We start from the raw sequence: 13,999 nt of genomic DNA on the forward strand, positions 1-13,999 counted from the left end.
CCTCTTAAATCAAGACATCCCCTCTCCAATCATACTCCTGTAAAGCAGCAGATGCTAGAAGAGAAAGCCCGTTACATAAGGTGCTTAAATTCCCACTGATAGCTCTAAGCAAAGTATGTAAAGATGCTCTTGAGAACATCTTGTGCCTGCTAGTCGTTACTTTGCAGTGCTTTTCTGGTGCCCAGCAATGAAGGTACTGAAAAATCGCTGTATTATTAAATTCCTGGAGATTTTATGGGCATTCTGGAAAGCCTCTCACTTGAAATCTCCAGCTTGCATTAAGCTGTGAGCATAAACAGGCCATGGTTCCACCTAACATCACCCTCCTCACTGTTCCACCTCGCAGCAGAGGCTGGAGCAGAGCTGACAGGCTCAGGGCATTCTGTCCAGCTGGCTCTCTGGGGACAGGAGAGCTGCTGTCACTACTCTTCTGTGGCAGACAGGTGCAGCAGTTGCAGATCCCTCAGGCTGACTTCAAGCCATGAAGGGTTCAGAGTGCCCAAGGCTGGAGGGGCACCTGGAGCCCTCGGCAGGGAAGGGGAGCCCTGGCAGTGGTAGGGGCTATCTTCCAGGAGCTATCTTCCAGGAGCTGTTTACACTGGGGAGAGGCCTTCAGCAGGAGCACTGAAGGAATTTTATAGCTCAAGGAAGCCTGCAGGACAGAATTAATTTGCATACACACAATTAGCACATCCAGGATCTCTGCTATCTGGTGGGCCAGCTAGAGCTCCTGCTGCCAGACCCATGGAAATCCCCAAACAGCCACAGTCCTCATGGTCTTTTCATGCAGATATGCTGACAGAAAAAGATGAGAGGATACAGCTGGGGAAACCTGATAGGCGTAGGCAGATCTGCCTCTTCTATCCCCCATCCAAAGGATGCACTCACAAAAAGCCCTCACAACTCCTCCAATGACAGATCTGCTACCAGCTGGCCCCTGTGCAAACAGAACCTTCTGCCCTGGGCTCACAGCAGCAGCCCCAGAGCCCTGGCTCACCCCTGACAGGGGCATTTGCACAGGGGCAGCACAAGGCTCCGGGCAGACAGACAATCCCTGCTCAAGGCACGAGCCCTTCCTGCTTTGCTCCGCTGTGTCCAGCACTGCTCCTGCCTCGCTCAGCTCTGCAGTTCCTTGGCATCAATGCTGATGGGGATGGGCTTCACAGGCAGGCAGGGGGTATCCCACAAAAGGGTACAAGGGTACAATGGGGACTCAAATCCGTTCCAAAAGGAACAGCCACAAAGCAGCCCCAGCCACAGCCCTGTTCCACCTGCTCCCAGTCTCCCTGGTGACACAGCCCTGCTCATGGCCAGACCCCGGGGCAGGATGTGCCCCTCCCTGTGCAGGACAGTTACCCACTCTAAAAACAGCTTTCCAAGCTTGACTGACTGGCACCCCTGCTCTACAGCCAGCAGGGCTGGCCCAGACATGCTTCAGAAGATGATAAGATGCCTCTGTTCTTAAGTTAGTTTTTAAGACAGTGACAAGTTACATGTGGGAACAAATACAATAGTTATGTTTCTGGGAAGCAAAGTGATAAAGGCAGAGAAAATTGCTTTCTGGGCTGAAGAAAATAAGCCAAAAGAATTTTTTTGGTCTCTTCTATTTGGCAGACATACTTCAAGCTCAGAACCCAGTAAATAGCTCTGCAAGGGACTTCTTCCATCAGCTCAAGAGTGGAGAGAGCACCCTGTTCTCATCCTCCTTCCCTCCCACTGCCCTCCCAATTCCTGACTCCAACTCCCAAGGTAAGCAGGACAATCCAGATCAATGTATTCTTCTAGGATCATTTTCAGAGCAACTTGTACCCACTCAAGATGACTACATAGCATAAACACCTTCTGTCTGTAAGGCTCCTTACCCTGTCTTTTCTAGGTCTCAGTTCAAGTACCTCTTTGCTCACTTTCATCCCACCATATTTAACCATTTATACATATTTTTTGGTATTAAACTACACATACAATCTGTCTCTAGAATTAATCAATCTCTAGAACTGATCAGATTCTAGAACTCCTCAGCAAAAACAAGGACTCCAGCATTCCCTAGAAATATACTTAAACAGCAAGTTACAGCACCACATTAGCCCAGCTCCAAAGCAGAGCTTGCTACCACTTTCTATGATAAAAATCTGTCTGGCATCTGATTAGAGAACAGTAACAAAGCCACAGAAACAGCCCAGGTCGGGTGGCAGGTTCCAGGTTCCTTACCCCTCGGAACTGTGCATTGGCACAGAGGATCCCAGAGAGGGGCTGGCAGTGCCCACCTACCTGCAGGCCCGCGAGGTCGGCGCAGCCCAGCCCGCGCACCCGGCGCAGCGTCACCGGCTCGCTGCTGTCTGCGCTCTCGGCAGCTTTAGCTGTTGCCCAGCGCCATAAACACTGCATTGTTACTGCTGTAATCTCTTCCAGAACTAAAGGATTTTACAGGCAGTCATTATTCTCATTTTAAATATAGGTTTTCAAAGAAATAAAGGAGCCCAGCAATTATAATCACCAGAGCTTTCGAGCTTCACAATGTCTAGAGCAAGTCACTGAGCAAAAATAGTCTTCACTCAGGAGTAGAGGAGTCAGCAGATATTCTAAATTGGAGCTGCTGCTCTATTTCTGACAGGAAAGCCTGGGAGCTTCTGTGCTTCCCTGCATGGCAGCTTTATTTGGGAGAGGACTGGGGGGAGCGAGGCAATGGGAGGGGAGACAGATAAACAGAGCATTGTTCCTCTCACTGCTGAGCTAAAGAACTCCTGCAATTAGGCTGCTTTTCAACAGTGTTATGTCACAGATTAGCACAGTCTTGAAAATACTCCCTCCAGTAGCACTGTAGCACTAGAAATGCAAAGGGAATCAGAACCCTTAAAAAAGCAAAACTCCCATCAACGCAGGCCTTTCTCCTGATTTGTCCCTGAGAGGCAGCAGGCACAGAGAGCCCTCCACTGCACCTCCTCCTGTGCCAGACCTGCTGTCCTGTTCAGCTCTCAGACGTGCCCAGGGCAGGGCTCTGAGACAGCTCTTCTGAGACTCCACAGGTACCTGGCAACCTCTCCAACTAGTTTCAGAGTCTAAACGGTGCAAGAAGAGAGGGCTGTGACCACACTGTGACACTTGTGCAGTCTTCCTCCACTCTGCACCATTTTTTGGAAGCCTTAAGAAGCAAACCCAGCATGCCTATTTCCATTTTACAGCGAGCTAGCAGTATCTGAGATGGGAAGCTGTTCCCAGTAGCACAGAGCCAGAACCACTCGAGGGTCCCCATTTTCACAGTGTGACCTGCTCAACCCAGTCTGCAAAGGCTCCTCCCCATCCTGTCACAGGCAGGCAGCATGCACAAAGCAGGACACCACTCTAGATTTTGTAATAACTAACCTATTAAAGCTCCTTCTGTCAGTGATTTCCATTTTGAAAGCTTTCAGCTGAGATGCAGTTCAACATGCTGTATGAAATCTAAACAAGAGCAGGAATGATCCCGTGATACCTGAGACATTTCTGAAAGGTAACTCATCCCAGACAGCCCTCAGCACTGTGCTGATGTCAGTGTCCAACACCAACAGTAGCTGCATGGCTATTTTTTGAGCAGTGAAATAACAGAACCAAAAAAAATAAAAAACCACTGCAAGAGCAGAGCACTTAGTTTATTAGCCCAGCAATTTCCACTTCCCTAGCTCACAGCCTGTTCCAGCATGCCTACTCAGAAATTATTTTAATGACCCACAGGGTGTTGCAGTTCTGCTGTCCAGCTAATACAAGTGTTACAGAAGCTGCCTGCAGCTGCATGAAATGGATGCAGAACCCTTAAAAGATTACCATACTTTCAGAATCACAGGGGAATTTCAGTGCTTTGTAAACTTCTTACAGTTCTGTCCCAGAAGGAACAGAGCTCATTCAATTGGACACTGCTTGGGAGGGAGCAGCAAGAGCACACAAATCAAAAAAGATCTGGGAAATTCTTTCTGCCTTAGACCAAACCCGAATTTGTTCACCCCTTTCAGTGACCACACATACAGAAGGGCAGTCTCAACCCTCTCTGCTCCTTAAATTAGCAGGATGTGGCAGATTTGAACTGTCCACCTCCCTCCCCGCTTTTCTTCACTTCTTCCCTGCTCCCCCCCACTCCTTTCTGTAGGCATCACAAAGGATTTATAAATGAGCTACAAAGACATTCTTTTAGACTCAGGCAATTCCAGTAACCTTAGAAACCAACACTAGCTGGGAGCCTGGCAGTTTGGCCACAGCAACAGGCTGCTTTTGTCCTCTCATTGTCACTGCTGCACCTTTGGCTGTGCCACCCAAAACCTTGCTGGGCTGGAAGGCAACAGCACCATTACATTCAAAATGAACAGTAGGAAATAAAAGGAACAACTTGATCCTGAACCCATCCTGTTTCACCAGAGACCACTTAGTTACATCAGAACCAAGCTGGAATAACTTCCATGAAAATTTGTGGAATTCTTCACCCAGGAAGATTCCTGCTGAGGTCAAAGAAAAATTTTAGTTGCTCAGCGATCAAAGGAAACTGAATGAGAACATTGTGACCTAGCCTGCAGAGGCAAAAATGGAAAAAATAATAGAAAATACCTTTTCTGCCTTGTTTAGCTGTCAGTGGACTGAGCTCTACGTGTGTGTGCATGTGTGTGTGTGAGAGAGAGAGAGAGATTGTAACAATGGTCCTGTTTTGGCTAATGCTGGACACAGAACACAGTGCAGCACAGTACTATTAGTATCAAAAAGGTAGTAAGTGATTAAGTCCTGCTGTGGCTCTCAGACCCAGCAGGCAGCTGGGAACGTACTGAAGGGCCAGGAGGGCTCTGTGAGGGCCGAGTCCCCCCCCTACCTGCACCACCTCCTTCCTGACGTTGACGATGTCCAGCCAGTCGTTGAAGCGGGGGTAGCTGTTGAGCTCGGCGGTGCGGTCGCTCAGGGGCACGCTCAGCTTGCACTGCCGCTGCCGGTGGATGTAGTCAATCAGCTTCACCTGGGGATGCAGAACACAAACTGTGACTTCCTCGGCACGGGCTGACCCTTCCCAGGCTCTGCTCGTACACGGGGCACGCTGGCTTGTGAGCAGGGCCCTTTCATGACATAGAAGTGACATCCTCCTGTGAGCTCTCGGGGGAAATCAACACAGTGCATTTCCCTCACACTGAGCATCTAAACCCCCATCAACTGCAGTTCTGAGGCAGGAATAGCCAAAGTATCAAACGACTCTGAGGCCTGTTATCTGATGGGCATTTCTATTACAAAATCAACATTAAAACCAGCTAACTTAAAAGAACAAAAATTCAGGCAGTTGGACTAGATGATTTCTGTGTATCTTCTATCCTAAAGTTTTATACCAAAGCTTTTATCACCTGACCATCTCATGGCAAATGCACTACACAGAATTCTTCATTTTAGGCACAAAAGAATAAAATAGCAAAAAGGAGTATTGTTTATGCCTTATGTTTGCTTATCAAAAAGAAAATACTCTCCAAAGATTGCTCACTGTGTCACACATTCCCATGAGGCAGGCTTAAGCTTCAAAACTTTCCTAACAAAACAATGCCTCAAAGCAAGTTAGTTGATGCATGATTTATAAACCATGTTCTTAGTCAACAAATTTTAGCATCTGGGACATGATCAGACTAAAAGTGCAAAGGAAAAAACAAACATGGATTCTTTGACCATTATGATGTGTCCCCTCTTACAGTTTAAGTGTTTTCCTATGAAGTTAGTGAGAGCATGTTTTATGAGCAATCTATTCCTTACAACTATCAGCTATGACAAGTTTGTCCCTGCCCACACACCAAATTCTGATAGCAATTCCATAAATTTTGAGATTTATCAAAAAGTGTGTGAATACTGAAGTGATTCCAACTCCTGTAGTGCCCAGAGCAATGCAAAGCACTGCCATTCCCAGGAGAGGCAATGCGGGACTGCCATGTCCTAGAAACTCAGCCATCCCTTTGCATTCTCACTCTGACCACCCCTGCTGAAACCTGAGGAGCCTTTCCACCACAACTTCCCAGCACAGCTTTGGAGTACCAGCCCTGCAATGAACTGGAAATCCCAATCACTCGTTCTCAGTACCTCTTTTTGTATAAAGGGGCTGTCAGCACTTCCTTTTTCCCAGCCCTGCTCTGCTTCCTCTGGCCAGAGCAGGGCAGGGCAGGGCAGGACAGGGCCAGCCTCGGGAGGGACTGGCTGTGTGCTCAGCAGTGCCTGGGCTCCAGAGGCTGCCACGCTGCTGTGTGCCAGGCAGAGCCCAGCCAGGGCTGTCCCTGCCATGTGTGCCGTGTGCTGGGCCCTGTGTGCCAGGCAGGGCTGCTGCTGGCTGTGCTCTGGCTGCCCTCTCCCTGCACCAGCCCCTCGGCTGTGCCCTGCCCGAGTTCCCCTGGCTCTGGAGCAGGGGGCTGGGATCCTCCAGGCAGCCCTGTGCACGCTGGGGCACACATGTGTCATGGGCTGCCCTGTGCTTTCTCACTGTCACACATCCTTTCCCACAACAGCCTGTCCACAGGGCTCTCCTGCTCACTCCCATGGCAGAAAGGGGCTTGCAGGTGCTGTCCCAAGAATTTTCCTGCTTGGGGTTTGGTTTAAATTTTCTTTCTTCTCAGTGTGCTTTTCCCCCTCTATGGACACTGACACTGGGCAGGCTGGGATGAGTAGATGGGCAAGGGTGCCTCAGGACAGGCAGAAAGAAGAGGCTGCAGGAAGTCTGTAGACTCAACAGCCCCCAGCATGCCAAAAATCAGCTTACGCAAATGAGAAACAGCTTCCCAACTGTGCAATAGCTATGTCATGGAAAAGAGAAGGAAGACAGAAATCACCCAAGCCTTGTCTCTTTGCAGAGGCCACTTGAGGGAAGGGCCAATGAGGATATGTGTTCCGATATACAAACTGCAACCACAACATCCAGCCCCAGGCAAACAGCTCATCGTGTTTGTGAGCCTGTATGTGGAATTCCCAGGGCACTGCAGGATGTTCCCGCTGCTGCCCCGGCTCACCTCACCCTTCCCCATTCCTGGGCACGCCTCAGGGTTGCAGAGCACCTAGGGACAGAGGCAAGATTGCACAGTGATTTTGGAACTGGTACAGCCAGCCCTGATGGGCCTGTGTCTAAAGCAGCAGCTCCGCTCTGCAGCCCGACTATAATCTGTTATTTTAGTGTAGGATCTCCCATCAGGTAAGATTTATTTTTCCTGGAAGAAGGATGAGCTATCAGCATATTCTGTGCTCGGTAAAGCCAAAGCTCCACGCTTCGTTACATGGAACACTAATTACAGGCAAATGCCCTAAAAGTAGCACATGATCCAGAATAAAGCAGGGAACTGCAGGCAATGGAGGTGTCAGAATCTGTTCCAAAAACCACAGTGGAAGGAAAGGAGGGCTTAGCATCTATTTATAAATGAAAAATCACAAATTATGTAAAAGAAACGATACAGAAAGTGTGTGCCCCACGTTCTCCAATTCCAGCGTGCAGTGTCACGAGGACAGCACACTGCTCAAGGCAGGATATTGCTAAGGTACAGCCACTGCTTTTGCACTCCTCACAGAAGGTCTCCTGGCTAACCTCAGAGTAACACCAGAAGCATCACATGAGTAAGAGAATAGAGCTGGGCTGCACTCCTGGCTCTGCCACTGACCTGATCTGTCTGATCAGGAGCAAATGCAGTCACGTCTCCCCTTCTCCCTGCACGCAGCTCTGCCTGCTCATCCTGCAGGAACTCCCTGGAGCAGGCGCCGGCCTCAGCTGTTTTGGTACTGCTTAAAAAAATCCCAGTTCAAGTATTTCCCCTTTCCAGGTGTCATCCATGTCATAAACTCCTAAAGGACACTGCAGGAAGGGACTCTGTGTAGCACGGCTTTCAATGTCCAACTTTTCTCCTTTGTTGGAATGTTACGGATTCTCCAAAATGGATAAGCACTCTGGCAGCACAAGTCTGAGAGTCTCAGAGGACCAAGGCTGGTTTTTCCCGGATAACTCTTTCACATTTACTACTCCAGTCCAAATTTGTTTTCTCCTAGTCCTATAAATAGTGTATTTGCATTCTCTTCCCAGCCTACATGCACCATGCTTCTCCCCTAGGATGAATTCTATTTTGTTGTTTCCTGCCCAGACTTTTTACTAAACTACATGGTTTGGCTTTAATAGCTGAGCTGTTGCAAAACCCTTTTCTGAGAATATAATAAAATTTCTGGGTTCAGTGACGCACATAAAAACCCACAACCAGCACACAGGTCTCCAACCACAAACTAGACTGAGAGATAAAGCCAATAGTAGCTACTCACTGCCTGCTTGTTAAATGGCACGTCCTACTCATTACAAATGGCAAACCCCAAACTATAAGCAGCAACACTCCAACTGCCTTGAACCCACAGAGATGGGAAAGGACAAGAAGAGAGACAGGATACGGAGCAGCTGGAGCACATCACTGATCCCAGGGCAGAGCCCTGCTGCTCTGCCTGGCGCAGCTGATGGCCAGGACACCAGTCCTCACTGCTCTGAGAAGGGCACATGCTGCCAGGTGCTCCTGGATGCATATTCATCTCCTTACAGCGCCTTTAAAAGATCCCTTCACAGCACAGATGAGAAGCACGTTCAAGAAGTTTAAGAGAAAACTGCCAAGCTTGTACTTTTTTTATTTATTTCTGCAAAATAAACAGCAGATCTCTTGAGATGCGAGGCTGCCCGTATCCATGACCTCCAGCCAACAGCTGGGACTTTAGAACACAATAAACAAAAAGCAAATGCCCACAAGTTTTTCAGCTGCACCTCTGCAGACATGGCACAGAAAAGCATCTGCAAAACCAGATCACTGACATCGAGGTGCAGAATTCAGGAGATACTACAAGGAAGAACTAGAAGAATTCTGTAGTCAAACTGCAGCCCAAGTATTTCTGACCTCTAGTTAACTGATCAGAAATCACAGTCTAGCTTCTTCATTTGTCAGAGATGCTTTTCTGTGCCATCTGTCCAACCAGATAAATCAAGTTTCATGCATTTCCCCAAGCTTCTTGTCGATGATGTTTTATTTGTGTTTAGAACAGTGGCATCTTGTTCCAGAGTCACTAAAAGACATTAAACTTAGACCTATTGCAGCTCCTGCACTTGGTCAAAATCCAGTCTGAATCCAATGCACTTGATCCAAATAAACATGGAAAAAGGAGCAAAGGCTAGAAGACTCCCCATTTCTCTGACACCTTCTGTGGCTTAGTCTCATGCTTTTAATCTGCATATCTTGAAATACCATATAAATGCAGCAAAAATAATAATTTTCAATTCACAAAAAAAAAGGGAAACCATGGCAGAGAGTGGAAATTATAAATTAAACAACCTGGAGACAGGCAGAGGGGGGGACTCTGCTATACCAAAGTGCCAGCCAAGATTTCTGCAGAATATCAACAGTTGGAGACTAAGTTTGATTCAATCATACATTTCACAACCAAATGCCATGTTTTCACACTTTCACAAAACTTATAATCTGCTCAGTGAAGCCTGCAATTTTTCTTGTTGACTTGAAACATACGCAATGTTTAGAAGAGGAGTTTTGCAATACCCAAAACAAACAACTGTCATGATTTAATCAACATATCAAGTACATGGTCAAAAGCAGATCCTACTGCTCCTGTGCCTGGAGATGAAATCTCAGGGAGCCTGGCAGCACTGGGGGAGACAATAAACATGAGCTTACATGGAAACCTCCAAGGCTACAACCAAGTCCTGCCCTGCAATTTACCCAGCGGGTGGCTGAGGCTATAAAATGACCAGATCAATGTATGGCCCAGCTCTTGCATGTGGTTAAGAGAAATGCAAATCATCTATCTTGCCTCAGACAGGAATTAATCAGGAAGGAACTCCTCTATTAACCTCCTGCCAAGAACCAGCCCAGAGGGCAGGGAGCACTCCCTGCAGCACCCCAGCAGCTCCTGGTGCAGCAGGACACTGCACTGGCCGGATCAGGATTGGAGCATGAGGGACGTTCTGCTTTTCTGCCTCCTGAAACAGAAGACAAAACTTCTGAACTGGAGTTTATCTGTACGGGGCACTGGGGAAAGTCATATGAGTCATCAGAAGGCATCCAGTGAAAGTGGATTCACTTCACACCTTTAGCTGACTCTTATCTATTGTCCCCAGTGCCATTATATACACAAACCCTATGGCAGACCAAAAAAAACCTTCTAGGCCACCTGACCACTGAAGAGAACATAAAAAGGTCAGAATTGGACTTACTGAATTTGTCCCTGTAGTCATGCTTGGCAACCATGTGAGAAACTGATAAAGATCTCACCAGCCACTGGGAGAGCAGCAGCATGTGAGTATACTTCAGGGCACTTCCTCAAAGCCATCGAGTTTAAAGTGAAAAAAGGGTGCAGCAGGGTTGATCCAGGCAGGGGAAAGACCTAGGATGTCACTGTTATACAGCACACTGAGAGCTGGGGCAGAGCCTGGGCTCTGGAGACCTCAGAAAGCCCCTGTGCAGGTGGCCACACAAGGAACCAACCCCTCCCCATGCAAGGCACACACCACAGCCACTTGAAATACGAGCTCAGTGCCTGCTCTGCCTTAGGGTCTACCTCAGAAATAGCCTCCAAAGCAGCCCTGCCCCTGTGGGTTTTGGAGAGGAGCACAACAGAACCAACAAGTCACCCGGATCCTGCAGTAACTGTGTGGGAATGCCAAACTGGTGGAAATAGCAAACACCAAAGAGGTAGAAGGGCTGGCTGGTTCTCCAGCTGGGACTGAAATGCAGCAATGCTGAGCATGACCTGAGCAGAACCTTCCCCCAAAAGCAGGAATCAAGGCAAGCTCAGGTGTGATCCGAGTGCTGTTGAGCCTGAACACTGCTGTGGGCCAGAGGGGTCTCCAAGGACGGGGGATCACAGGACACAGCTCTAGGCTCAGCTCTGCCAGGGATCTGCAGCACAGAGAGGCACAGGCCAGGCCTGTCTGCTGTGCAGCCAACCATCCAAACCAGCTCTGTTCCAGTGGGGGTCTGCAGGGCCCTTCAGCTGACAACAACCCAGCCGTGCCTGCAGCTCTGCCCACAGAGCACTGAGCTGCTCCTTTGTGAACTCAGCTCTCAGCAGCTGACTCATCGGAATGCCCCCAGCTATCTGCATGGTTATCAGCATCTGATCTCAGCATCATCAGCACCAACTGCAGCCTCAGAAATTCTCATTTCCCCCTGGTTCAGAGAACTCCTCCTTGTGCCTGTAGGTGTGAAGACCTACAGGCCTTAACAACAGTGTGAAGTGTTCCCTTTCTAGTACAGGGAGAACTGAACCACTGCCTGGTTTTGACTGATTTAGAACCAAATCTGCTTGCTTAAACTGAGAGAGCGGGTCTGTACCCTTTTCACATGGCATATGCTCAATTTGCAGTGAAATCTGATCCAAACCTGTTCATAGAACACTTAGTTCAGCCACAGAGAAAACCATCCTTCCCATCTGTGCTTCCATTAGGAACAGTCACATAATGCAGGATTCAGCTGGAGAGTCTCACAATCTCACAAATTTCCAAACTACCTTGAGATCAGCATGAACTTCAAACAGCTCTTTCCAAGGCAAGCACAGGATCTGCACAGGACCCAAAGTACGAGGAAGAGAAGCAGAACACTTCGTTTCAGGGAATTATTTGTATCCTAAGAAAATAGGCCACTCAGTTTGTCACACACATGGCTTTGCCCTCAAAACCAACAGAACTAAAGCTACTAAAGGATGATATTGTGACCCATATTTTCACCAGCTACACATGGTAAAATAGGTATCAGAAAAATATTACAGAGAAATATCTGGCAACAAAGTAATTTGCTTTATTTGAGGTGGCATCTGAGAAAAAAAAAGGGGCTCACTTACTTACACGTCAGCCTCTGACCTGCAGCCTGTGGAATTCACATTCTCTACTTGAACCCAGCTGACTCATTCAGCAAGAAGCTTGGCAGTGAGCAGGACACCTGTCCAGAATGGGAGGCCTGGTTTCTGTTTTAGCTGTGCTAAACGGTAGCAGAGCTCTTGCTCGCTTGGGTGCATTTCCTATCCCCCTCTGCTCTGATCACACAGGCGCAGTCACAGGCTCCAGGTCTGGAGGTGACGGCTGTGCTGGGCCACAGGCACAATGCCCTTGAACGAGACTGGCTGCAGAACAGTGCCACTGCTTTGAATGCCACAAACACCTCAGAAACATCAATACACTCAAAGGACCCTATGCAGTAGCATCTTGTTAAAAATAAGAAAGAGGAAGAAGGATTAAAAATAATTTGCACAAAGTGAAGGAGCAGCTCTGAAAAGGAGCCATGAAAGCTCTCTCAGTGCTCTGCTCTAACCAGTGGCTCCCAGCAGCAGGGACTCTGAAAAGCAGAGGATGTCAGAAGGATGCCAGGGGTGGAACAAGCCCCGGGGTAGCAGTCCCACCATGGAGCCCTGGTGCCAGCCCTGCTGCTCCTGCAGGTCCCAGCTGTGCTGCTGAGGCACTTTGGGCTCACTTGTAACAGAAAAGGAAACAGTTTCTCAATACATTGCTAAACAAACCCTGCAAAACAGGACCCAGCACAAGGCAGCAGGAAAATGTGCAGGCAAAGGTGTGCTGGTAGGGAGAAGTCTTAGGAGAAAGTGGTAAATACAAGCACAGAGAGGTAGAGGGGTAGGGAGAGATGGAATACCAGATGGATGGATTTTCCTTTGAACCCTCAGTCATGCCTGAGGCTGACACAATAGCCACTGCCCAAACACTACAGTATGTTATTTCTGCTTTGTCAAATGATGCAGACAGCATCATTTCTGGGTCACTTGGAGGCCACATACCACTCCTTTTCTTCTCCCCTCTTCTCTTTTTCACAATCCCAGCAACTGAGGCTGTAAACACTCAGTTGAGGCCTTCCCAGCTAGGAGTGGGAGGATGAAACTGCACAATCAAGTAGTTCCCTGAGCCTCATAACATAATTCTCTTCAAAGATTTCATCCCAGCGAGGCATCCGAGCCTAATGTAGCTACAGGAACAGTCCTCTGCTTAAAGATCAGAGATTTCACACCCACTGAACACTAAAAATGAAAGCCCTCCCCCTTCCTTTGCAACCCGAGGACACACAAGCGTAACAGAATGAGAGAATTCTGCAAGACTAAGAACTGTACTTGCCATTTGCTGAGCACAGCCCTGCTGCTGCCACATCAGATCTGCAGCTCTGCTCCTCTCAGCTCACAGCTCTCCAGCACCCAGCGAGCTTCTTCACCTCAGCCACGCCTCATCAGGCTTGGCTGTGCCTCCACAGAGAGCACAGCAACCTCCTCCTGCCCCGAGCCTCTCCTGAAGGGTGCTGCTACTTCCCACTGCCCTCCAGACCTGTTCAGGTTTCCCATCCCTCACGGAGTTGGTGCATGGCCAATGGATTTACACTGCCGTGACAAAACCATACAGGCTTCTCAAAGTACTGCAGCTAAACAAGTACCTGTCCTACCCTGCGAAGTCCTACAGCAGCAAATGCAGCCCAAGCACAACACTAATACTCTGCCTCTCTCTGTAATCACCCAGTATCCTGGCAAACCCACTGGATCTCTCCTCCCATTAAGAAAACAATCCCCCCCCACCCCTGTGGGCTTTCCAGTGGCTGCAGCAGAAGACAGCAAGTGACAGGGAGAAAGACTATGGAAGGCTCAGAATCTGGAAAGGAAGCACCAGGCCATGCTCTGGGGATAGGAGCTGTGTTACAGCCCATGGATCTCTCTGTAAAAGATAAAACTTAAAGTGCCTTTAGAAAGAATATCCTCCATAGTTTTTAGGATGACACTAATCATTCTCACACATCTCTGAAATAACTCTCAGGTATATTTGACTGATGGTGCAGGAAGTGGAAATGAAGACACCAACAAGCTGTGTGTGTGTGTAAACTTAGAGCCTAAATAAAGGAGACTTTACAGCAGACAATATAAAGGCAGACATTTCCTTCAGCAAGGTCAGGAAGAGCATGACTAATTGTAGATCCCTGTCATACTCCTGCACTTCCCTTTCCTCACTGCAAGCCTCATTCTGCAG

At 48.3% G+C, this 13,999-nt stretch overlaps 1 protein-coding gene across 1 annotated transcript in view; it reads right to left on the reverse strand.

Moving 5' to 3' along the window:
* Positions 1-13,999, reverse strand: part of KSR1 (kinase suppressor of ras 1) — a 50,934-nt gene that overhangs the window by 19,221 nt on the left and 17,714 nt on the right. Inside the window, exon 2 of the mRNA XM_030287975.4 lies at positions 4,826-4,966. Within this exon, the coding sequence (XP_030143835.4) occupies positions 4,826-4,966 (141 nt within the window). The remainder of the gene's footprint in view (positions 1-4,825; positions 4,967-13,999) is intronic.

Source organism: Taeniopygia guttata, chromosome 19 (genome assembly GCF_048771995.1).
Source record: "Taeniopygia guttata chromosome 19, bTaeGut7.mat, whole genome shotgun sequence".
Classification (NCBI taxonomy): Eukaryota; Metazoa; Chordata; class Aves; order Passeriformes; family Estrildidae; genus Taeniopygia; species Taeniopygia guttata.